Raw genomic sequence first — 26,442 nt, 5'->3', positions numbered from 1 at the left:
ATCCATCCATCCATCCATCCATCCATCCATCCATCCAATAGGATTGCACTTCCTCAGAAAGAACAACTACATAATTTAGGATGTTCCTAGAATCATCACTATTGTTGGAGGCCTTTGACCTCTATGGCCAGGACTTCCTTCTCTGGAACATACAACAGTAGTAAATACATTAATACCCTTTCCTTTAAAGAAACAGTTTAGTTACTACTATTCATGCACTGGCAGACTCAGGTTTTTATTACTGTAATTGTCCTTATGTCCCACTCTGGCTGTCCCTCTATTCCAGGGGTGTCAAACTCGCATCGTCACGACATCGTCACTTGATGTATCACAACCTTTTTCCCTTTGCTAAACTGGGCGTAGGCAGTGCATGACACATCCGGCCCTAGGGTCGCAAGTTTGACACCCCTGCTCTATTCTAATCTTCTATTCTTCAGTTTTAAAACTTCTCAGTTGCTTTTCTTTGATTTGTTTAAAAGCTGTAGATAATGCAGAAAGTTGCTATATGACCATATTGCTGAAGGGAAGTCTGGTTGCTAAATATGGCAAGTGACCATTCACAACTGCTCTGTTATTTTATCTTTAATTATCCTGTAAATGTTACTTCTAAATGGCAGATTTTGTAATTTTTTGCTGCTTCTGATGAACCCCAAACTAATTTTGGGGAAGACTTTTAGTTCTATAGATTTTTTTTCCCTTATTCTGAAAATAGTCTGTTAAAGTCAAGGAGTCACTTGCTAATAAGCAATATTACTATTTATCACTCAGAGGTGTGAGAGAGAAATGTACTGTCAAACAATTCAACTAGTAATTATTGTGCTTTTTTCAGTGGGAGGTATCAGGAACTTCAAGACTCAACCTCAGCGAATCAAACAGGACTTCTGCAATTGCTTTCCGGCAGCTGTTGCACATCTAACAATTGGTTTACCAGAAGCTCCAAGTCCAAGCCACATCAAGCACCTGATGTTTCCAATTAAGTATAGAAGTGTACCCACATTCCCTTGTCACTTTACGAACCAGTAATATTTCCCTGAAACCTGATCCTGTTACCATTTAAACCAAATGTTAACCAGTAATACTAACCACACTTGTTTCTATGTATAGATGGGAAAATGCAAGGGAGAAAAAAGCCCATTATAGTGATCGTTATCAGAATGAGACTGAACATTTGAAACGGGGAACATTCTAAGAAAAAGTCAGGAAGTAAAAGGTTTCCGTTCTGATGCTTTATGCAAATCAATTCCTTGGTTGTCCTATGCAAGCTTAATGTTTAATCATTAGGGAGTAAATAGAAAAGCAAGTAGTCACTTTTCAGACTAGTTAATAATTATAGCACAGGTGGCTGCACTTAGCGAAAGACGTTTTTCCTATCTAGTCAGTTCATTATTCATTCTTAGTCACAGGGATTCTTAGGGTCCATTCCATCCCCAAGACCAGACGATCCTTTATGTCCATGGAGATTTATTACTGCAACTTCCTTCTCTTCAATATCTTCAGTGTCTCTTCATTCTCTTTGTACTGATAGATCACAATCCTTGCCTCTACCCCAGGGTATCAAACTCATCATGACACGTCATCATGTGACATACTGCAACTTTTCCCCCTTTCGCTAAAATGGAGGTGGGCGTGGCCAGTGCGTGATGCATCCGGCCCGCGAGTTTGACATCACTGGTCTACCCTCAATACATGCCCAAACCACTGCAACTATTTTCTCAAGTCTTATTTTTTATTCTTTAAAATAGTCTTAATGCTTCAACTAAATTTCTATCTTTTCTCTCCATAAATAACTACACTATATATTGGTATTTTGACCATCAACTCCAATCTTCTACTCTTCAGTTTTATTCTTCAGTGCAAAAATACCACTAGTTTCTGCCCTATAACTTTCAATTGAAAAGAAAAGAGGAAAGGAGGGAGGGAGGGTAGAATTCTTAAAGTCACATGACCAACTGTGAGAAAAATAGTTTAAATAAATAACAGTTTACATAACTTGATGCGATGCCTCCATTAAATGACAATTGAAGAGAGCCAAAAAATTATCAGAACTGATAATGTGTTGCAAAATTCTTTTTTACTTTTTTATATAGACTGTAGAGCTGCTGCTAAAATAACATATACCTGTTAAATATTTGCTACTTTTATTTCATATAGAAGGAAGAAGGCCTCAGCTGGTTTCTTCTTCCACATGTCTTACGATAAGGATCCTAGAAATGTCTTTCTTTGTCTTTTTCATATGCATGATATTTTTAATTACAAATGCTTATTTTGACTGTAAAGCACTTTAGAAAAATTGTACCCTCTGAAAGGTAAATTATTACAATATATTAATAAATATTTGCAATGTATCTAATTATCTAGGAAAAACTTATAGGAACCTATTATTTGCACTTAAACTTGCACTTAGTCAGAATATTGACTTTGGAAGTAGCATAGGTTCAAAACTAAAAAGCACTGGAAATTCCCATCTGTCAATTAAAAAAAATCTGCTCTTGAGAAGCTAAGAAAAAACTCACAGTAGAGTAATTAAAAACAAACAATAAAAACACCATTTGCACATTATGGCAAGTATAAAAAGAGAGGAGGAGAAATTAATGCATAAATACACAAACCACAGTTAAGCAGGAATTTGGGATGGGAAAGCTCAGGAAAAAATCATGATGACTTTGGCACAGCTACATCTTACGCATCAGTTATGATCATCCTTGGATCAAGAGACTTTGTACACATATTACATGGCGCTGCTCTTGAACAGCAGTTGGAAAACTGGTACAAAATCTGACAGCTTGGGCAGTGATGTGATATCCTAATATACAATGCTAGTACCTATAGCTTTGAAGGTTTACCTCCGGTACAATTTTTTTTTTTTTTTTGGTCATAACAGTATACGTAAACATCAACATAAAACAACAACACATCATAAAAGAAAAAATATATATAAGTAAAAGTATGCAATAACTATATTTATTTGATATAATGAAAGGGAACAATAGGACAGGAACGGTAGGCACTTTTGTGCTCTTATGCACGCCCCTTAATTCTAGATGCTGATTGTCACCTTCCCTGTCCTACATAGCACCAGAATGCTATCTTCTATTACATCAGGTTGAACAGAGTTGATCCCCTCCAGATCTCATTGCTACAAAGATGCTACCTGATTTGATCTCAGAATTGAGCACTTTCAATTTCTACTATGATGCGGCAGAATTCCTATCTATGTAGATCCAGTCTGTTTCTTCTCCTGGTGGGTTTTTTCTTGCGGGCGGGGGGAAGCTGTTCTATCAAATGCAGGAGTTACCTAGTGATTTCAAATTTCAACTTTAGGATGTGCGTTTTCGTACTTATCTCTCTTCCTTATATAATTTTGAAATAGTATTTAGTTTGTCATATGGGTAGATTGTTTTTCTTTTCTGCAGATGTCATTTTAATTATTAGCCACCTGCATATAAATATTAATACAAAACAGAAAGTGATTTTTTCCAAAAAAACAGGTAAATTTGTAAAGTAGAGAGAATACAAAAATGTGATAGGCATTCCTTTCACTAGGTATCTAGTATTTTGCATGATAATCTTCCATTACAAGCTGGGTTTTTTTAATAATTAAATTCACAGTGGTTAGTCTCTTTTCTTTGGGTTACATTCACATCACCATTGGCACAGGGGAAAAAACCAGCATGTTATTTTTTTTCAGCTCTACTTACCCATTAAGATACTCAATAGCTTTTGAACTCTGGAGTTGACCCCAACTATTCTGTAAAGTCCTTGTTCGTTGATCCCTATGGAGTGAAATTATTTAATTTAGATAAATGGTTGAAAAGTAATTTAATGCTGCTTCTTTTTTTCTTTTTTCTTTTTTACAAAAAAGCAGTTTCTCACAGAGCTACACTAATTAAAAGTCTCTTACAGCAGTCTACATACTTTTCAAGTTTCCTATTAAAGTGGATAGCGTTTCTTTCTGTGTTTCAGATTAAAGACCCAGATGTGATTTCTAGTAAAAGTTACTTCCCCACTATAATGAGATTTTTTTTTTTAAAAAAAATGAGGGAATATAAAAATCTGTTGTTAGGTGTGGGGTTGGGGCTAAGAGGTCATATACACAAACAGCAGTACAGAATGGCTCTAGGAATTAGACATAGAGGTTAAATGACCTTAAGTTTAATTATTTGAAAAGCTTAGGGTTTTTTTTTCAAAACAATCACCAATTTGGTTATACAGTTGAATAATAATATTTAACCTATCATTTTAATCGACCCCAATATTCTATAGCTGTGTTTTTTATTTAACATCGAATCAAATACAGACTTGAGGTTGTGGGGTATAAAAGCTAAAAGTTCAACAACTCTTTTTATAAGTCGCGGTTTGCGCTCATAAAGATCTAAAATATCTACAATCAGAAAAAGATAATCAGAAAACTAATACAGCTTTGAGTTGGAGTCTAAAAAGAAAGATAAACTCCCATCAGCAACATAAGCTGATTTAAAACCAGGTCATGAAAACCAAGATTGTATTTATGGCAATTGAGGGAAGAAAGAATGCTGAGGAAGTTTAAATATGCTATATAGATAGAATATAGTTCTGTTATCTTAAAAAAATCACCTCTCGATTCAACGGCATGGATACATTTCTTGACGATGCTGAAACCCATATTATCCAACTGGGCCACTGCAAGGGAAAAATAGGATTTACCAAGGAAAAGAGTCATAAGGTAATAGAAATGCAACATCATTATTTTGCTTTGCTTTGCTTTGCTTTTTAAAAATATATCAAAGCATCCTAAAACAGAGTACATTTCTGAAGATACTTCTTACTGTCCAGGGTAGAACTATAAGTATCAAAACACAGGCATCTGAATAATTATTCTGAAAGTCTTCTATTAATAGTCCCATGGGAGTGGAAGAGGAATCTGAAATTTGAAGATAAGTAAATTGCCCATGACTATATAAGGATATATGGGGAATGGACAGGTTGATGAATATGTGTGATGGAACACAAGCAAGGAAACCAATGATAAAGGTTTGAGTAAAGCAGTTGTGGTCCTGAACTATGGGACTCTACAAGGGTGCAAGAGAAACAAATGACAAGTGCATTGAGATGGTCCAGCACAAAGTCTATCTCTTTTGCATTCACTTCTTAATGTTGTATGCAACTGCACAAGGGGCAGAGCATGTTTCCATCATTTTGACAAAGTCTTGACTAACTGTGATTGACGCTGTTCTCATGTAATAGTTTAAGGATCAGGAAAATAAATAATCCCACATTACTTATTATCAGTAAAATTCTGTTTGTGACCTACATTTTTCTTTCTCTTATGTGATGTTAATATGTCCATATTGAAAAGAAAAATGCCTGCCTTCGTTTACTGGCAAACTTTGTCACAACTGAGAATTGTGCAGCACCTCCTACCATCACCTCTCCGGATTCCGGCTGTATACAATTCCAAAAATGGCATTGTATCCTACCACTCTCTGGAGAATGAATGACTAAACACCCACCAAGTAAATATATCTTCAAAACCCTGCCATTATCATTCCAAGTTGTTGAATTGGGGCTTATAGGTCCTATGTGGGTGAGATCAGTTGCTATTTCCTGGCATTCTATGCTACCTAATGGTCTCACACAGTCTTTAAAAAGAGAGCTTATTAAACATTCCAACTGACTGCTAGCACATGGTTAGAATTACAGAAATAAATAACCATCACTAAAATACAAAAGTTACAACAAAGCTCAGAGTCATACGGTATAGTCTTGATGCAGGGGTATCTACAGAATCCTATTTTGCCAGGGTATAATTCTCCTGGAACTGAGTTTTTAGATGCAGCTGTTCTGTGATATCCCAGCTGGCTTGGAAGTGAAGAATCCATGCTGTCCTCATTCTTTTTAGTATCGTGGCTACAACTCCCACAAAGGGATTGCTTAACGAACAATACAATTACAATTCCTTTTATTCATTTCATTTTGCAGACTTCCAAAAGGTGTTGTCATCATCATTATCATTGTGCTATATGAAATATTTATTCTATGCTAATGAAGATGTCTTAGAATCATACAAACAAATTACAGAATAAATATCCAAGCATTGTCACTAGGGCTATAAAAAATTCAATTATGTTCCTCTAGTATACTTTAAATAATTTGAAATAGTCTTATGTACAGTATCATCATCATTTTCTTTTAATGACCCCATATCCCTTGTGGGGTGGAGTCTGGGCAACTGAATGGAGCTAGCAGAGTGTTTACTAGTATGATGCCCTTCCTGTTACCAATAAATTCTCATTGTGACCAGAGAGAGAAATATCTGCCTCTACCTAAAATCAAACTCACAGCCTCCTGATTGTGAGGCAAGAGCTCCACCTCTAGGCTACCACACCATTCCCATCATATATACATATACATAGTATACACATACATACGGTAAATACATACATATATACATAATATATGTTTTGGTCAACTTAGAATGATTTCTCTTCCCAATGGGAAAAAAATATCTCTCACTGATAAGTATTTTATTTATTTATTTTTATTTATTTTGCATTTATATCCCGCCCTTCTCCGAAGACTCAGGGCGGCTTACACTATGTCTAGCAATAGTCTTCATCCATTTGTATATTATATACAAAGTCAACTTATTGCCCCCAACAATTTTAATTTTAATTTTAGTTAATGACAAATAGTTTTGCAGTTTAAAGCAGAGATCCCCAATCTTTGCGGCTCTGTGGACCAGCAGCAGTTGCAGTGGAGCAGAGGGGATGGTTCTGTGCAAGTGGCAGACGCATGTGTGAAGCTCCATCTGTGCAAGCAGCAGGTGTGTGAACCCACCGTTTACACAAAAGGAATCTCGCATGCTCGCACACAGCTTGTGCAGTCCAGTTCCCAATGGTCCGTGGTCCAGTACTAGGCTACAGCCCAGGGGTCATGGACCCCTGCATTAAAGGATCTCATTAATGGTCAACCGAGTCCAAAGCAAGAGTAACAGAGCTTATTATAAAGAAGCAACTTCCCTGATGCTTCTCATGTTTTATTCAGAAGGCATCTACTGTGTCTGCATAAGGCATCTAAATAACCCAAGTGTCATTCTCAATGGGGAGTTGTGAATTTATATGTAATAACACCTAAAATAAATGTGGCAAATGTGTCCGTTTACGCATGTATTTTAAGAAGGAATTCTAAAATATGAAACACAGATTCGAGTACATTTATTAAAGAGGGAGTCTATTTTTGCTGTAGCTGCAGCTGCTATTTGCCATTGTCTATTTTTGTGTTTTACACTGATTTTTTTTTTTTTAATCAGTCTGGCTGTGTGTTATTCAGATTCCTGTCGGAGTTTAGATAGAATTTAAATGTTTTAAATAAAGAAATAACAGAGAGCTGTGATGAAATACCAAAACAGGAATTCCCAGCTTCAGATATCTGATTTTGGGAGACTGATTCTTAGAGGCCCAATGTTGACTTTTTAAAAATATACAGTAGCTACACACCAAAACCGATTTTGAAACAAAAAATCTGAAACATCTCTTATAAAGTTTATTGCCTACATGTTTTAATAGGCAAAACATCAGTGCAGATATAAACACAAGTTGCTATTGATTATGGATGGTTCCACAAAATAGACTGATTCTTGTAAGAAATGTGCATATAATTTTTATCACTGAAGCCTACCATAAACTATATAGATACCAGATGTATAGATGGAGCTCTATCTATCATTTCACAGCTGGAACTGCTGCAGCTGGAAACAAACAAGTGTGTTTTCTGAACACTACATGAATGGATTCCTGTGTCTGAATGGTTAATATGCAACTTGGCTTGCAGATGAAATCTAAATTGTTGATCAAGTGTATTAATTTATGGCTGGAATCCTGAACTAATAACCTCTTTTCAGTTTCAAAAGGAACTTTTCAAGAGTTGTTTCATTCAGAGCAAGGAGCAGGGATATGAGATTCAGTCTATCTATGCAGAATAAACCAAACACTAGTTTAAAAACTGAGGAAAGGTTCAGACACTGGAATTAGTGGATAAGCCTTAAATGCACAAGCGTGGGATTATTAAAAGAAACTAATTAAATATATTAAATAATTTCAGCAATCCATCAACCTACCAAAAAATGAAGCAAGATATGCTACAGTCTCAAAACATTGAAGGAAAAAAAGTAGGGGGAATCCTACATTAATAGCTAGCAACCAGTAAAAGGCTCAAAATGGCACACTTTTTAGAAGAGCAATACATCTTAATATTCTTAGCTAAATTATCAATAAACAGAGCTCATAATTCTTCACAAAATATATTCCTTGATTTTTTTTTCAAAGGAAACACTTGCACATAGCTTCAAGAAATCCCTAAGGGTTTCTCTGCCCACATGGTAACTTGAGAAAGAAAAATGTATATTTAAAAAAACATTTCATAACTCTTAAGCATAACTCGTATTTAGGAATCATAAAGGGATTCATTTACCACTGCCCTTTAGGACATTATTCTTCCCGTCACTGGGCAGAGGATTTATTATGTATTTTCTTAATTCTAAAGAAATAAAGGGCACCAAGGGGATTTGTGTAAAGTGCACAAAAGAGCAACTAAGACTATTAAGGGCCTGGAAACAAACACATATGAAGAACGGTTGCTGGAATTGGGTACGGCCAGTCTAGAGGAACAAAGGACTAGAGATGATATGACAGCAGTATGCCAGTATTTGAGGAGCTGCCACAAAGAAGAGGGGATCAACTTATTTTCCAAAGCACCAGAAGGCAAGGCAAGAAACAATGGGTGGAAACTAATCAAGGAGAGAGGCAATCTGGAATTAAAGAGAAATTTATGAACAGTGAGAACAATTAACCAGTGGAACAGCTTGCCTTCAGAAGTTGTAGGTGCTTCATCACTGGAGGCTTTTAAGAAAAGACTGGACAGCCACCTATCTGAAATGGTATAGGGCAGGGGTGTCAAACTCATGTCATCAGGGTGGCAACATGTGACATATCAGGACTTTTTCCCCTTTGCTAAACTGGGTGAGGGTGTGGCCAAGCATGCGCATCTGGCCCATGGGCCAGGAATTTGACAGCTCTGGTATAGGGTCTCTTGCTTGAGGAGGGGTTGGACTAGAAGACCTCCAAGGTCCCTTCCAGCGCTATTCTGATTGATTTTTCACTTCCCAATATCCATTATTCAATTAGCTTCAGCTTTGAAACAGGGCTGGTTACCACTTTATCTTTAAGGCAAACATAGGTCTGCTTAAAGTTGATAATGCCACAAATATCTTTATGCTCAAAATACTAAAAAGATAAACTTAACATAACATAACATAACAACAAGAGTTGGAAGAGACCTTGGAGGCCTTCTAGTCCAACCCCCTGCCCAGGCAGGAAACCCTACACCATCTCAGTCAGATGGTTATCCAACATTTTCTTAAAAATTTCCAGTGTTGGAGCATTCACAACTTCTGCAGGCAAGTCGTTCCACTTATTAATTGTTCTAACTGTCAGGAAATTTCTCCTTAGTTCTAAGTTGCTTCTTTCTTTGATCAGTTTCCACCCATTGCTTCTTGTTCTACCCTCAGGTGCTTTGGAGAACAGCCCGACTCCCTCTTCTTTGTGGCAACCCCTGAGATATTGGAACACTGCTATCATGTCTCCCCTAGTCCTTCTTTTTGTTAAACTAGACATACCCAGTTCCTGCAACCGTTCTTCATATGTTTTAGCCTCCAGTCCCCTAATCATCTTTGTTGCTCTTCTCTGCACTCTTTCTAGAGTCTCAACATCTTTTTTACATCATGGAGACCAAAACTGGATGCAATATTCCAAGTGTGGCCTTACCAAGGCATTATAAAGTGGCACTAACACTTCACGTGATCTTGATTCTATCCCTCTGTTTATGCAGCCCAGAACTGTGTTGGCTTTTTTAGCAGCTGCTGCACACTGCTGGCTCATATCTAAATGGTTATCCACTAGGACTCCAAGATCCCTCTCACAGGTACTACTATTGAGCAAGGTACCACATATACGGTACCAATGCATTTTGGTTTTTTGGCCTAAATGTAGAACCTTACTTTTTTCACTGTTGAATTTCATTTTGTTAGATAGCGCCCAATGTTCAAGTCTGTCAAGATCTTTCTGTAACTTGAGCCTATCTTCTGGAGTGTTGGCTATTCCTGCCAGCTTGGTGTCATCTGCAAATTTGATGAGTTCCCCATCTATCCCCTCGTCCAAGTCATTGATGAAGATGTTGAAGAGTACTGGGCCTAAAACAGAGCCTTGGGGTACTCCACTGCATACTTCCCTCCATGTGGATGTAGTTCCATTGAGGACTACACGTTGAGTGCGGTTGGTCAGCCAGTTACGAATCCATCTGGTGGTGGTGCTGTCTAACCCACATTTTTCTACTTTATCTAGTAGTAGGTTATGGTCTACTTTATCAAATACTTTACTGAAGTCCAAGTAAATTATATCGACAGCATTCCTCTGGTCTACTAATTTTGTCATTTTGTCAAAGAATGCGATAAGATTAGTCTGGCATGATCTGTTTTTGACAAACCCATGTTGGCTTTTGGTTATTACTTTGTTTGCTTCTAGGTGTTCGGTGATTCGTTGCTTGATTATCTTTTCCAGAATCTTCCCCGGTATTGAGGTCAGGCTGATAGGTCTGTAGTTTCCTGGGTCTGTTTTTTCCCCCTTTTTTGAAGATGGGAACTACATCAGCTCTTTTCCAGTCCTCTGGCAGCTCCCCTGTGCTCCAGGATCTTTGAAAGATATAGTTCAGTGGTTCTGAGATCACGTCTGCCAGTTCCTTCAGAACCTTGGGGTGTAATCCATCCGGTCCTGGTGATTTGAACTCGTCTAGGGTAGACAGGTGTTCACTTACCATTTTCTTCCCTATTTTAACTTGTGTTTCTAATCTGTTTTTGTAGTGCTGTTTTGATAGGTTGGATTGTTTTTCCTTTTGTGTAAAGACAGATGCAAAATATGAGTTAAGTAGATCTGCTTTCTCCTGTTGCTTGTCATCTTCTTGCCACTTTCTCCCAGCAATGGGCCAATTGTTTCCTTGACTTTTTCTTGTTTTTAACATGTTGGAAGAAGCTTTTTGTTATTTTTACTTTTGTCGCTAGCCTTTGTTCATTGTGAGCCTTAGCTTTCCTCACTTCATCTTTACAGGCTCGGGCTATTTGCTGATATTCTGCCTTAGTTATTTGCCCCTCTTTCCACTTTTTATATTTGTCCTTTTTGTCTTTCAATTTGTCAGATAGTTCTTTATGCATCCATGCTGGTTTCTTTTGAGATCTATTATTTTTCTTCTTCATTGGTATTGTGTTAGACTGCGCTTTTATAATCTCACTTTTCAAAATTTCCCAAGCTTCTTGAGTTGTTTTCCCCCTGAGGATTCTCATCCATTGAATCCTTCTCAAGCTCTCTCTAAGTTTATTGAAATTAGCTCTCTTAAAGTCCAAGACTCTAGTTTGACTTTGTTCTACTACTTGTGTTTGCTTAATGTCGAATTCCAATATTGCGTGGTCACTTGCCCCCAAGGTTCCAGTAACTTCAACACCTTCTATTATTTCATCTCTGTTAGTGAGAATTAAGTCCAGTATGGCTGATCCCCTTGTCGCCTTCTCTATTTTTTGGGAAACAAAGTTGTCTGCTAGGTTTGTTAGGAACCTGTTGGATCTTCCACTTGGTGCAGAGTTTGTTTCCCAGTTTGAAGGACAACTTGAAGGACAATGTCCACTAATATAATATCCAGAATTAAATCTGAAAAGACACCTCAAAAAAATTGTGAATAAAGATTCAGAATTCACACTGAAGGCCACAGCAGTCTTCAAAAATGCTATTGAATGTTACAGAGAATCCTTTGTTTCATCGTTTTTATGCAAAACAAACTAACTAAAATGTATTGAGTTGGTTCTTAATTAAGGAGGAAAGATGATGTAGACATGGAGAAGAGCTCATTGAAAATGCTGACAGTACTTCAACAATGAAACAGTAAAATCAATATTGAAGTTTACAGATACTCTTGGTTCTGGTCATAAGGCTCCAGTAGCAACTCATTATTTCCTTCCAGGATATTCATGCTTTACTTTCACCTGTGATTTTCTAGGAGAAGGGGATTTTCACTGAAAAATGTTTTAGGAAGATATCTCAGCCATGGTTTTCGACAAATGTATGGCTCTCATAACTGTATTTTGATGGAGGAGAGATCCATGCAGATCCCTACAAAACACGGGTGTCAAACTCAGGGTGGCACGTTGCCGTTATGTGATGTATCGTGATGTTTTTTCCCCTTTGTGGAGCTATGGTGGGCGTGGCCTGCAAATGATGCATCTGGCCACCAGTTTGACACTCCTCCTACAGAACGTAAGTTTTATGCTTAGGATAATGGAAAAAGAGAAACATCAATTCCCAATAACACCAATCTATGCTGGTTAAGGGTAATCTCCTTATTTAAAGGCTAGTAAGAAATACCTCAAATTTGCCATGACTTTCGTACCCAATTACTCACAATTCTTTTGAGAGATCTGGGTTGCTGCTAGAAAAGAATTCTAAATGGAATTATAATCCCAGCAAAAACAAAAGAAATTGCTTTCACCACTTTAATTGGAAAAAAAAAAGCATTCAAATAATCGACTCCTGGGATTAGAACAGAGAACATAAAATGCTTTTATTTCCCTATCAGCACTATAATTGGAGTGAGGCAAGTGACAGGCAAACTTTTAGTGGCTGTGAAGGGACTTTGGGATATGATAGGAAGGTGATGATGCCATCTAGCATATCTTAGCAAAGATAAGCATGGCCTATCTTTCCCAACTGTTTTCAGTTTCAAAATGAAAGAATACCAATGTTCAATAATATAGGTGAAAAGGACCTGAGGTGTGCAAAAATGGCGTTGGAGAGGTTGCTGGTTGCTGAATCCTGAATTATGTGATATAAATGTATTTGCATTTTACATAACTGTACATGGAAGCACACGATTCTGAATTTACCGCAGCAGTTAATATTAATCCCATCCAACATAGGATTTGAGAAGAAAGGAGGTTTGTGCGTATAGAAAAATAGTTGAGTTTTCCTTTTCTCCTCGCCATTTTGGTGGCCCAGATTTTATTGCTTCTCCCATTAGTGACTATAAAAGAGAAATGCCTGTTCTTACTAGCAGAGAAATGTCCTGGGCAAGGAAACAACGAAAGAGGGTTGGAGAAAGGTGTCCCAGTTAAAATAATTACAGAGATTAGCAAATAAATTCAACTATTCTTTCAAAGTTAATTTTGCCAATTGCTAGTCCACGGACAACAGAAAACTGTCATATAGCAGTAAACTGATGATAATATTCCTCCTACTGAAACCACAGAAATGTGGGACCAATTTATGGCTTACTGCAAAGATAAGTCATTGGCCACTTTTCTTTGATTAATGAGCTTTGCTTGGACTTCCAGGGCATTTTCATTTACAAGAAACCACTAAAATCAAAACAAAAGAGTAGGCCTATAGCAATAGGAATAACCCCCCCCCCCATTCAAATATTTGAAATTAAACATACCCCCAAAGGAGGATGAACCCAAAAAGAAAAAAAAAATGCTAAAAAAATGCTAAAACCATTATCTGCCCGTTTTACTACATTCTCAGCAGATTTAATATGCCTTCCTAATTTAAAGTTAAATTGCTTGGGGAAAACCCCCTCTTCTTCCTTTCGCCTAAATAGAGTTCTGCATTTAAAAATTTAGCAATAAAAAGTAGCCGTGTCACAGAAAAATAAAATCATGGTTTTCCTCTTTATAAGTAGTCCTTGACTACTTATAAATACTTATACCACAATTGAGCCCAAAATTTATGTTGCTAAGTGAGACAGTTGTTAAGTGACTTTTGACCCATTTGACATCCTTCCTTGTCACAGTTGTTAAGTGAATCACTGTAGTTGACAAGTTAGTAACACGGTTATTAAGTGAATTTGGCTTCCCCATTCACTTTGCTTGTCAGAAGGTCGCAAGAGGGGATCACGTGGCCCTGGGACATTGCAACCATCATAAATATGAGTCAGCTACCAAGTGTCTAAATTTTGATCATGTGACCACAGGGATGCTGCCACTGTTGCAAGTGTGAAAAAACGATTTTAAGTCACTTTTTTCAGTGCCTTTGTAACTCTGAATGGTCACTAAACAAACTGCCGTAAATCAAGGACTACCTGTAGAAATTCTAAATTTAAAAAGTCAGCGACAGGAAGTCTCCGTGTCACAGAAAAATAAAACCATGGTTTTGCTCCATATATTAGTCAAAATCACCAGCGGCTAACTTGTCTCACTCCAGGTTTCCCTACTGTTTTTTTTTTTTTCCTCTTTAAATTTCTTAACACAGGAACATACGACTGGTAGGAAGAGGGATTCCTAGAAACAAGAGGCTGACATAATCTCACAATCTGCAGAGGTGCAATTATCTCTAATTGTGCCGTCTTGTTTGACACACTACTGCTATTAAAGAGATGATAGGTATGTAAATCTTGCACTGCTGGGAAGGGAAGAAAGGAAAGTGTGGGTTTAAAATTATACAGCATTTATCAACTGAAAGCAGCAAGAGAAACTGGACCACTACTGTATATAGTGTCTGTCAGCCGGAGTGACCCAACAGCTGGAGAAGCTGCTTCTCAAATTTACTAGGAACAACATTCTATTTATAAAGAAACACAGCCAGCAGGGATCCCTTAGGATGAAAAGAGACGATGAGCTCATGAAGGTTTCAACTGAATGCTGCTTGCTCTTAGAAAAAAGGGGAAGGGAGCAATAGGAGGAGTTTCTTTTACTGTGTTCCAAGTATTTCTGAGCTTGCAGGGTTAAAAAGAATGCCTTTCATCCGTATTCCCAAACTCAATAACCAACATGAAAACCCACACTAACTTTATAAGCCACACCCAAGATAAATAAAAGATTTGCTGCTATGTCACTGTAAGAGAAGAAAGAAAGAAAGAAAAAAAACAGAGTTGCAGTGATATTTGTAAACTAGCTCCCTGCTTAGAAACAGAGAACACATTTTAAATAGCAATAGAAGTTCAAGCTGCTCGGCAAAACACATATCAAGCCATTTGCACTGTCCAATATTTGGGGTAAAGAGAGGAAAATATTTAAAGAGTGCTATTTCATATGTACAAAGAGCCTTTCATTCCAAAAATAAATCTGCTCAACAACAGTCTAGGGGGCAGACTCAGGTTTTGGATAAACTCCTTTTAACACAAGATATTTTATTTCTATTCATTAAATTTTAAGGAAAGTAAAACAAGGAACTAAGATTCAGAAGAAAAAAAAATCTTAGTTCTCCTTCTCACTTCCCTTCTGTAAACCTCTGTGCCTGGGTTGTGTAAACTGAGACAAAAGGTTGTTAAATAATTCGCCAAAGGAAACACACAATTTGCAACAAAGCCAGTTTCAGAACTCCACCGTTCTTGGATTGCATCCAGATGTTTACTTGCTGGAACTCCAGCAGCTATAAAGCTCTTTTGTTTAATACAGCGATTGTCAGCCTTTACTGTTACTGTGAAACCACTTGATCCCCAAAACTATACCTGAAAGTTTAAAGTAACAGCATACAGAAGGTTAGAGTAGATTATGGAGCACCATCTACTGGCTTATTTAAGCATTCAAGTCTAAAAAAAATCATTTTCTTTTTTTACTAAATAATAAATTACTTACTGCCTTCATTTTGGTTGTCCTTATTTGAGTTGTATACCTGCAAATGAAAAAAAAAAGAATAACCATAGGAGTCCCATTATATCTTCATAGTAGTATATGTTAACATAGCCTCTGCAACCAGGGACAGAAAATATATCCCATCTTCAATAATAATCTTTTTTAAAAAATAACTTTCCTACAAACAAAAATATGTATAGATACAACCAGAGGAAAGAATGTTTAAAATAGTTTTACAACATCCAAGGATGAAGGGTTTTTTTTTTCTTTTTCTTTTCTTTTATGTACACTGAGAGCATATGCACCAAAACAAATTCCTTGTGTGTCCAATCACACTTGGCCAATAAAATTCTATTCTATTCTATTTATATAATACCTTTTTTTCCAGGAACTCAGTCAATATATAGAGTTTGCTCTTCCAATTTTCCTTACAACAAATTGAGGTTAATTGGGATGAGAGAAAGTGAGCTTCTATGCTTAAGAGTAGACCTGAACATTGGTTTTCCAATTCTAGTCCATCATTTTAATAATTAAACATTGGTTTTAATATGAGCATCCAACACATTGAATGTTAAACAAAAGCTCATTAGAAAATTACTGAAAAGGTGGAGGTATTATGTAAGGAGCTTGCTCAAGTGACACAGAACAACATATTTTCTTTTCTTTTCTTTTTTTTAAAAAAAAACTTTGCTAATGAATGTGGAACTGGCCTTAACTTTGCATCAATACACTAAGTCAATGGCTGTAAGGGAAAATATATCAAACAGGGCATCTCTATTGCCTTGATGAAAAGATTATTTCCTTAGAATGCCAGTGGTCATCTCCAAAGTTCTGAAACTAGCAATTTAGTACATACATTTTATGTTCTCAGTGAATACTTCAGTCAATTTTGAATAGCGCTGCAGGAGACGAAGTTAGGCCCAGAGAAGATATAAACCCAAAGAAGACATAATCTCAAAGAAGACATACACTCAGAGAAGATATATGCCCAGGAAAAACAGGTATGGGAATTAAGATTTAACAAAAGCTATATGACAGGGTTGTACTTTGATTGCTATTTTATTATTTGATTGTGGCATGAAATGACAAAGAACTTACATTTGTTTCCCCCCAATAAACTGGTATCTTTCACCACCCTGCTTCCTGCATTATTATAGTTTTGTTTTCTTTATTCAATTTAGGCACTGCCCTACACCGTTATTTTTTTTTAATCTGGGCATTATACAATAAAATACGAAAATAAAGTAAAATATTAAAAACAAAGGAACAAGAAAGGGAAGATAGAACAAGATAAGATGACAAATCTGATTAACAACACCCACATTTCCAAGTGTATTCCCCTGGGGCTCTAATCAGCCTAACCCCCAAGGGAACATCCAGATCTTCAAATCTTTCGGGAATGCTATCAGAATGGGAGCCACATGGATATCATTTGGAACCTCATTCCAGAGGACAAGCACAGCAACAGAGATTTGGGATCACAACAGATGAAACTGTTTGATTGAAAGAACACAGAGCATGGCAGTCCTGTTGGCCTGAACCAGCTGGGCTGAAATGATGAGAGATAGGCAGATCCTCAAGAAATGGCAAATAACATCCACAGTGGTCTCACATAGATGTTGAACAAAAGGCGAGAGAATGTCAACCCTACGGCACTTGACAAAGGAAGAACTAGGAAATGACCTTTCCTCCACAGCCAAGACCAGTACCTTTCCCAAAAGAAGAAGGAACACAACTACACACGCAATGCTCTCTACATGGGGCTGCCCTTGAAGTGCACCCGGAGACTGCAGTTAGTCCAGAATGCAGCTGCGCGGGTAATAGTGGGAGCAACTCGTTGCTCCCATGTAACACCTCTCCTGCGCAGTCTGCATTGGCTTCCTGTGGTCTTCCGGGTGCGCTTTAAGATTTTGGTCACCACCTTTAAAGCGCTCCATGGCTTAGGACCCGGGTACTTACGGGACCGCCTGCTGTTACCGCTTGCCGACCCATACGCTCTCACAGAGAGGGCCTTCTCAGGGTGCCGTCCACCAAACAATGTCGGCTGGCGGCCCCCAGGGGCAGGGCCTTCTCTGTGGGAGCTCCCACGCTCTGGAATGAGCTTCCCCCTGGTTTACGTCAAGTGCCTGATCTTCGGACCTTTCGCCGTGAGCTGAAAACGCACTTATTTATTCAAGCGGGACTGGCCTAAAATTTTATTGGGTTAAAATTTTATTGGGTTATTTATATTTTAATATTTTAATTCGTTTTAAATCTGGCCACTTTATAATATGTTTGTTTTAATCTCTTTTAATATTGATACTGTGATTTTTTACTTGGCTGTACACCGCCCTGAGTCCTTCGGGAGAAGGGCGGTATAAAAATTGAATAAAATAAATAAATAAATAAATATAAAAAAATATTAAAAGTCGTGGAGAGATCAAAGAGAACAAGAGCTCCAACCATGTTCTGTTACAGATTATCTACAAGTCCTTCCAAGGATGCCTCCAAACTGAATTCTAGCCTGAGATTCTGAATGAAATGGGTCTAGATCAGGGGTCTCCAACCTTGGTCTCTTTAAGACTTGTGGACTTCAACTCCCAGAGTCTCTGCATCTGCAATTTTGCCATCTTTTCAACAATTTCTTTTTAGGAGGGGGAAATGATAACACTTTTCTTAGATTGTTAAGTCTTGAAGATGGGGTGCACCTTCACCTCCTTCAAGGCTGAAGGACAACCTCTTCCCTCAAAGATGTTGCCACCGTAGCATGAATCCAACCACAACTCATCTCCCAGGCTGCCTTAACTAATCAGAAGGGTCCATCGAAGAAGTGGCTCAACTAAAAGTGCTGAGACCCTTGTTCACTTGCTCAAAAGTTACTGGTTCAAATTTATCCCAGACCCCACACCACTAGACCAATTTCTAGGCACTTTAGCTAGACCTACCAGAGTCCAGGACCCCTGAGGATTTAATTTCCAGTCACTGATAATAAAAGCCAAAAACCAAACAGTGGGACTGCTTTCAAAGGGCAGAACCATTGTCTCTGAATGCATCCCATCTTCAGAGTCCCTTGATGTCTTCTGCTGCCTCTATTTTCCTGAACTAGAAAATCTTTGTATGTTAACAAGCTGTCTTCCTTTCTTCATTGCTGGAATTCTGTTTGGGCATGGAAAAGAGCTCCCTGCCCTCCTTTGGTAGGTAGGTCTTTTGGTCCACCTAATGACCACAATTGGGACAACCAGGATTGTGGTTGTTGAATGAAGTGATCATGTGGTCATCTCTCTTAAGAACCGCACTGACTTACAACCAACTATGGGACATCCAGACCTCTATACCAGCCCTCATGTGCAGTCAGAAACACACCATTCCATCATAACCTTTCATCTATGCATCAAGTCAGAAATACTTCTTTTCATGAGTTTTCTTCTCATGAAAACTAAATCTGCAAGGAGAACTCACTGCACCCCTTCCCTTTTCACATTACAAAATTGTTTTTCTTCTTCTTATTCATTGGTTTTCCTCAATAGTTTTCCCCAATTTAAACTCTCAAAAGAAAAACAAACACAAATAATTCTCCCATTGGATTCAGATAATATAAAAAACAAGTCAATGCTAAACAAAGACAGCAGTAAGAGACCAGTATGAAAGAAGGATGTTGATCTAATTTGGTCATATGTAGTTTGGTCATTTAGAGTGTATGGTACCCCAAAGCAAATATATGAGGAGTAAATAGGTGAGAGAAAGAGCAAGATAGAACAAATGTAAATAGGTTTCACTGTTGTATTCATAGCCCAGAGAACATATAGCCCATAGCACATACTTTCTCGTGTTTTGGGTGGTACACTATGAGGACTAGGATCAATCAGGTATAGAGATGCAACATGTTCATTTTCATTATTTAACTCACACTAAAATAACAGATAAAATTCTTTATGTTATACCTTTTGAAATGGTAAAATGATGCCTTTCAAAGTAGTTCACTTATTCCAAATTAGGAATTTCCATATGAGATTTCTAGTTATTTCTGGTGAAAGGGTATTAGTTTTTGGGGTTTTTTTTTGGTGGGGGGGATCCATGTCTCAAATTTCTTCAACTTTCATTTTCTAAGCCTTTACTTATATATTCAGGATAAATTCCCGCTAAGTATTATTTGTTTGTAGATAAAGTAAATATTACATACTAAGTCCCCTTTGTGTTCTAATCCAAAGAAAATTGAATTCTGTCGTGCTATTTTTGGACTTCTCACTAGCCCGGGGTGGTGGGGAATTCTTAAACAATCAGTATTACAGCTTGGAAGAAAATATTTTTGCTGACTGCAAGTTTTTTCTGCTTCCTACGGAGACATTCCACCAAGCATTTTTTATAGATGAGCAAGTAATTTCTTTTTATTGTTGTAAAGAAATGTATAAAACTTTCAGTCGTATTGTAGGCATTTAAAGCTAAATATTTTTGTAACAGACATTCTGAGACATTTGCATTTTATCAATCCTTGATGAAAATAAATAGGAAGATCTTAACTGTCAGTAAAATGCTAGTCATCAGCCACTTTAAATGGAGAGATTCTTTCAGAGAGGTACTTCAAGAAAGAAAGAAGACACTGCTGAAATCCTCACTTTACATATCAGATTAACAGAGTTGGAAGGGACCTTATAGGTCATCTAATCCAACCCCCCGCCCAAGCAGGAGACCCTACACCATTTCTGACAAATGGCAGTCCAGTCTCTTCTTGTAAGCCTCCAGTGATGAAGCTCCCACAACTTCCAAAGGCAAGCTGTTCCATTGGTTGATTGTTCTCACTGTCAGAACAATTTCTCCTTATTTCCAGGTTCAATCTCTCCTTGGTCAGTTTCATCAATTATTCCTTGTCTGGCCTTCAGATGCTTTGGAAAATAGCCTGACCCCCCACCTCTGTGGCAGCCCCTTAAATATTGGAACACTGTTATCATATCTCTCTTGGTCCTTCTCTTCACTAGACTAGCCATCCCCTGTTCCTGTAACCGTTCATCATATGTTTTAGCCTCCAGTCCCCTAATCATCTTGGTTGCTGTTCTCTGCACTCTTTCTAGAGTCTCAACATCTTTCTTTATAATGTGGTGACCAAAACTGGATTCACTATTCTAGGTGTGGTCTTACTATGGCTTTATAGAGTGGTATTAATACCTCATTTGATCTTGATTGTATCCCTCTGTTAATGCAATTTAGGATTGCATTGGCTCATATTTAACTGGTTGTTTACTAAGACTCCAAGATCCCTTTCACAGTTACTGCTATTAAGCCTCTCTATATGTGTACGTTTGGTTTTTCTTACCTAAGTATAAGACTTTACTTTTCTCTACATTGAATTTCATTTTATTAGATAGGGTCCAGTGTTCAATTCTGTTAAGATCCATCGGATCTTGAGCCTATCTTCTAGGGTGTTAGCTATTCCTGCCAGCTTACTATCATCTGCACATTTGGTAAGTTTCCCTTCTATTCCCTCATCTAAGTTGTTTATGAAAATATTGAAGAGTACTGAGCCTAAGATGGAACCTTGTGGTACCCGCTGCTTACTTCCCTCCGTGTAGACCCATTAAGGACTACTCGTTGAGTATGGTTTGTCAGCCAGTTATGAATTAGCAGGTTTATTATAGATAGGAAAAATCAGCAAAAAAAAAAAAAAGCTGTGGGAAAATGCAGGTTTATGAAAGACATGCTTGCTGCCATAACTCCATCTATGATATTTATCGAATAATTCCATTTTAAAAAGTGTGGCCTGGAAGAACCAGAATTTTTCTTCAAAAAACTTGACACTGTTCCTGATTTAGTTTGGCTCCTGAATGAGCAGAATGGGATGGAGAAATGATAGATAACAAGTTTCCTTTCTCCCATATCTAGTGGGCAATGTTAATCTTTTAGGAGATAAAACCATTAATAATTCCTCCAATGTCTTTTATTCTTCCAAACAAATGTTAAAACGATCAGAGATAAGAAAGGCATTCCAATGTTAACCTTTCCAGCTTGTTTCTATATCAATGTGTGATTTTTTTAAAAAGAGACATTTCTAACACATTTTTCAGTATATTTTTAATAGCATACACTGCTGTACAATTGTTTCTTAAATATGAATTTTTGCAAGCAATTGTCCCAATGTAATGAGTTTTTTTTTCTAAGTGGTTTAACCAATACAGTAAAAACTTATTTAATGAACTACTAGTTAAGGATCTGAATTTGCATCATTTTGTTAATTATATAATGGACATAAATAGCATCATTTGCAATAAAGCCTTAATGATTACCATTAAGTGTTGTATCATTAAGTGTTAAATTTGTACCCTATGACTATCATTAAGTGTTTTAAGTGTTGTACCTTGATGAAGGTATCTTATTTTTTATGTACACTGAGAGCATATGCACCAAGACAAATTCCTTGTGTGTCCAATCACACTTGGCCAATAAAATTCTATTCTATTCTATTCTATTCTATTCTATGTGATAGGCAGATTCTAAAAGCCACGTATCAAATTTGTCCATTGCATCTAAAGTCTGTTAAACTGAAGTTTTACTACAGGTACCAATTTTTTGATTATTTATTATCAAGTATACCACTGAAATCAACTGACTCTCAGATGTCTATCATCATAACAAAGCAAAACAACAATTAAACTGCAAAAACTGCATAACTTAATTCAGTACCAAAACCACAGCATTGCACAAACAAAGCAACATAGGGTCCAAATGTACTTCTAAAGAAATAAAAATGGATTTAAAAAATCTTTTCAAAAAAGAATACTCCATGTGAGAGCTCTCTTTTCCAAGGCCTTTCTGAAAGATGCCAGAGTTATTCTTTTCCTGGCAAGCAACGCTACATCATTCAGTAATCCAGATTTATATGGATTTATAAGGGCTTTTTTGTTTCTACAGCGGCTTGGGAAGTACAAACTGGGTAAGATCCACATTAATATGCATACCACATGACCCTGTTAGTTTAACACAATCTGTAGTATGAAAGCTGCACATATTTAACACCCAGGCTGATTTGGCACTCTAGCATAGTCAAGACAGCCAGCCTTGGATAACAGCCCAGGAAGAAGATACCAGCCTAACCCTGAGCAACATAGGTGCCAGTTGAAAATGGCAAGCCTCCTTGTCCGAATCGAACCGCCCAGGCAAGCCTCCTCCCTTTAGCGGCTGACTCCATCTTATCAGCTGTTTTCTCATTTTGTCTGAGGGCCAACTGTGTAAATTCCAGACAGGTCCCCCCCCCCGACTTTTGGGGCCAGAGTTTGTTCTTCATTGTGGCTATAAAAAAGAAGCCAAAAGCTTATTTACAGGAACACATTTTAATATTTCTTTCCAAAAAGCATCAGGTCCCAGCATCCATCTTAACAACAACAAAAACAAATAAAAACTAGGGCAATAATTTGGCATGGGGAGTTTGGCAGCAGCTTAGCTTTTACTTTCAAATTCCCCCTGACTAAATAATTCAAGGCTGAAAACGGTGTATGTTGGATCTAGCAAGTTGGAAGGAAACAAAATGCATAATGGTGTAAGATTATGTCTAAATCTAGCTATTCTGCTTAAGCTCGGAGATAAAAGCCACGCTAATCAGAGATACTTATATACTTGTCTAGAAGAAGTTTCTGATCACATAAGCAAGGCCTTACATGCATGGATATGTACAAAAGCAAACTGCAGGAACACATACTAGATGACAGGTTTCATCTCTTCCGATTCACATGTTTACCATACCTATAAATTACTTTGTAGATGTCTAAACTTTTAATATAAAACTTCACAGCCATTTTGGGGCTGCTAAAGAAAAGGCAATATTTTTATGGCAGCTTATATAGACTTACTATACACTGAGCAGTGGCTCAGTGGCTAAGACACTCAGCTTGTCGATCAAAAGATGGGCAGTTCAGCGGTTTGAATCCGTAGTGCCGCGTAACGGGGTGAGCGCCCGTGACTTGTCCCAGCTTCTGGCAACCTAGCAGTTCGAAAGCACGTAAAAAATGCAAGTAGAAAAATAGGGACCACCTTTGGTGGGAAGGTAACAGCGTTCCATACGCCTTTGGCGTTTAGTCATGCCGACCACATGACCATGGAGACGTCTTCAGACAGCGCTGGCTCTTCTGCTTTGAAACAGAGATGATCACTGCCTCCTAGAGTCGGGAATGACTAGCATATATGTGCGAGGGGAACTTTTACCTTTTTACTATAGATAAGGTATATAAAATTTATTCCTAGTTCAAATGTATGGGAGGAAAGAAAAACCCAAAAGAAAGCAATTCTCTTTTAATCCTATTCACCCATCTCCTTACTAGCTCAATTCTTCAGAGGGCAGAATTCTGTCCTGTCTTTTCCAGCACCTCTTCTCCACCTCCTTCCTGCAGAGAAGTTTGTGTGCCTGTGTGTCTGTGACTGTGTATCTTCGGATCCTTCCTAAAATTCTGGTGTTGGTTTCTTTGCAGTGAAAGGCTTTCAGTCTTGATCCAAAGTGATTGTCTCATATTGTTAAAGGGAAGGGTAGAGTCTGCCTTAGATACGCATCATAGAGCAAATCTTAAGTTCTTCTGAAATAATGAATGAGCAAAAAGTGCACTGCCTAAATTACCTTAAGAAGTTAACAGCAGACTCCACCCTTCCCTTTAAGAATATGAGGCAAAACTGATGATTTGAAACCTTTCATTCCAAAGAAACCAACACCCAAATTTCAAGAAAGCATCTGAAGATACACACAGACAGACAGATACCCTTGTGCTGCAAAGAGGAAGAGGAGAGGTATTGGAAAGGAAAGGACAACAATGTAGGGGACAGAAATTATGGAGATTTCTCCTTGTTATCAGCTCACAAATTCCTAATCATAAGAATTGTTCACTTATAGGACAGTTTTTGCAAACTATTCCAGGGCAGTTCTACTCTCATTACAGATCTTCTCCCACAAGCAAACCAGAATTATTTTAACTTTATATTACACAGTTCTCCACTGCCTGGAGAAAAATGGAACTATTTCTCTAAAGATTTAGAATTTTGTTCATACTGTTGTTATATTTTATTACATAAGGTAAAAAGGTAAAGGTTCCCCTCGCACGTATGTGCTAGTCGTTCCCAACTCTAGGGGGCGGTGCTTATCTCCATTTCAAAGCCAAAGAGCCAGCGCTGTCCAAAGACATCTCCATGGTCATGTGGCTGGCATGACTAAACGCCAAAGGCGCAAGGAACACTGTTACCTTCCCTAAAAGGTAGTCCCTATTTTTCCTACTTGAAATTTTTATCTGCTTTCAAATTGCTAGGTTGGCAGAAGCTGGGACAAGGAACAGGAGCTCACCCCGTTACGCAGCACTAGGGATTCAAACCGCTGAACTGCTGACCTTTCGACTGACGAGCTCAGGGTCTCTTACCCATTAAGCCACCGCATCCCTTTTATTTTATTACATAGCTGATATTATGTTACTGTATATGAAACTACACTGATGGATGAAGCATCAAGATAGCTTTGATATTTCAAAGGTTGCAGCTAAAAAAATGAGACTGGTCTGCCGGACTGTATTGTAGATTTCCCCCTAGCTGTTACCTGAAATTTTACAAAGCTAAATCAGGACAGGAAATATACTGTTGCGTTTTAATAATCAAATACATTAATTGGAAGTATTTTTTTTCCTAGCTTCACTGCAACAGGGTCACACATCAAACATTAAACTGTATAAAGCTTAAAATCCAATGGGGGGAAAAAAATCTAATCTCTGTACTTTTCTAGTGTACGACTTTAGTTCAGCCCAAATTATGAAAGGCAATGAAAGTAATCAAAAATGCAGACAACGGAAGCAGATGTTGTTTACTAATTTACCAGGCACAGAATGAAGTACCAACCACTTTGACCTCTTTTTAAAGCAGAACTGTCAAAATGTAAACTCCGCACACAATGCTGTTACATTTGCACTGCCAGCAATAGGCGTTCCAGATCTAATCAGCCTGTAAGCAAACTGAATCCAAGGTTCAAACAAGGTTCAATGGGTTGCTTTCACCAGAGAAGCTAAATTAAGCAAATACAAAGAAAAGAAAAACCACAACAACCAACATAAGCTAAACAGTGATTTGGGGCATCAAATTCATTTATAGGAAGGAAGGAGTGTAAACCCTGGTAAATGAGAACATGCATTCCAGTTGGGAGGAAAGGAATAGCAACAAATTTAAAAGCAGGCAACTTAGTTCCAAAAAGGGGGGGGAAAACTCCACATATATATCCTCAAATATGATTGTACTACTTTCCCCTTTTCACAAGTTACCCAAAGCTAAAGTATTTGGTAGACTGGAAATTCAGACTAATGTAAATAAATCACACACACACACAAAAACACCATAATAAATGAAGGCCATGAAGGACTTGCAGGGAAGATATCGTAAAAACAGAACTGCAGTGAACTGAAGAGCTAGCAAGTATACCAACCCATTGTAATTCCTCAAGGAGAGGACTTGAAATTGTCCACAAGTGCTCCATACAATTGTTCCTCGTGAATAGACCACAAGACAGTGGTCTTCAGCAGATTTAGAGTTCTAGGAGATAAAGGAATATTCATCTTTTTTGGTGAAATCATGGTCATGGCCTTCAAAAGGACACTGTGTTTGCATACTGTACTTCCTTTTCTAATCACTTTCATAAGATCGTTATTAACTGCTTTTCAGCTATTAGGAACCCCTGGATCAGAGGTGGGTTTCAGCAGGTTCAGACCAGTTCTGAAGAACCGATAATGGAAATTTTGAGTAGATTGGAGAACCGGTAGTAAAAATTCTGACTGGCCCCGCCCCCATCTATTCTCTGCCTCCGAAGTCCCAGCTGATTG

At 37.7% G+C, this 26,442-nt stretch overlaps 1 protein-coding gene across 3 annotated transcripts in view; it reads right to left on the bottom strand.

Annotated features, from left to right (window-relative positions):
- Positions 1-26,442, bottom strand: part of ARHGAP26 (Rho GTPase activating protein 26) — a 285,303-nt gene that overhangs the window by 111,748 nt on the left and 147,113 nt on the right. For all 3 annotated transcript variants that reach the window (XM_058171506.1, XM_058171507.1, XM_058171508.1), the window contains exons 12-14: positions 15,647-15,683; positions 4,594-4,659; positions 3,699-3,773 (exon numbers count right to left, since the gene is read on the bottom strand). In XM_058171506.1, the coding sequence (XP_058027489.1) occupies positions 3,699-3,773; positions 4,594-4,659; positions 15,647-15,683 (178 nt within the window). The remainder of the gene's footprint in view (positions 1-3,698; positions 3,774-4,593; positions 4,660-15,646; positions 15,684-26,442) is intronic.

This window comes from Ahaetulla prasina, chromosome 2 (assembly GCF_028640845.1).
Source record: "Ahaetulla prasina isolate Xishuangbanna chromosome 2, ASM2864084v1, whole genome shotgun sequence".
Classification (NCBI taxonomy): Eukaryota; Metazoa; Chordata; class Lepidosauria; order Squamata; family Colubridae; genus Ahaetulla; species Ahaetulla prasina.
The sequence above is the reverse complement of the archived record's forward strand: the minus strand, read 5'-3'. Positions and strand labels throughout refer to the sequence as shown.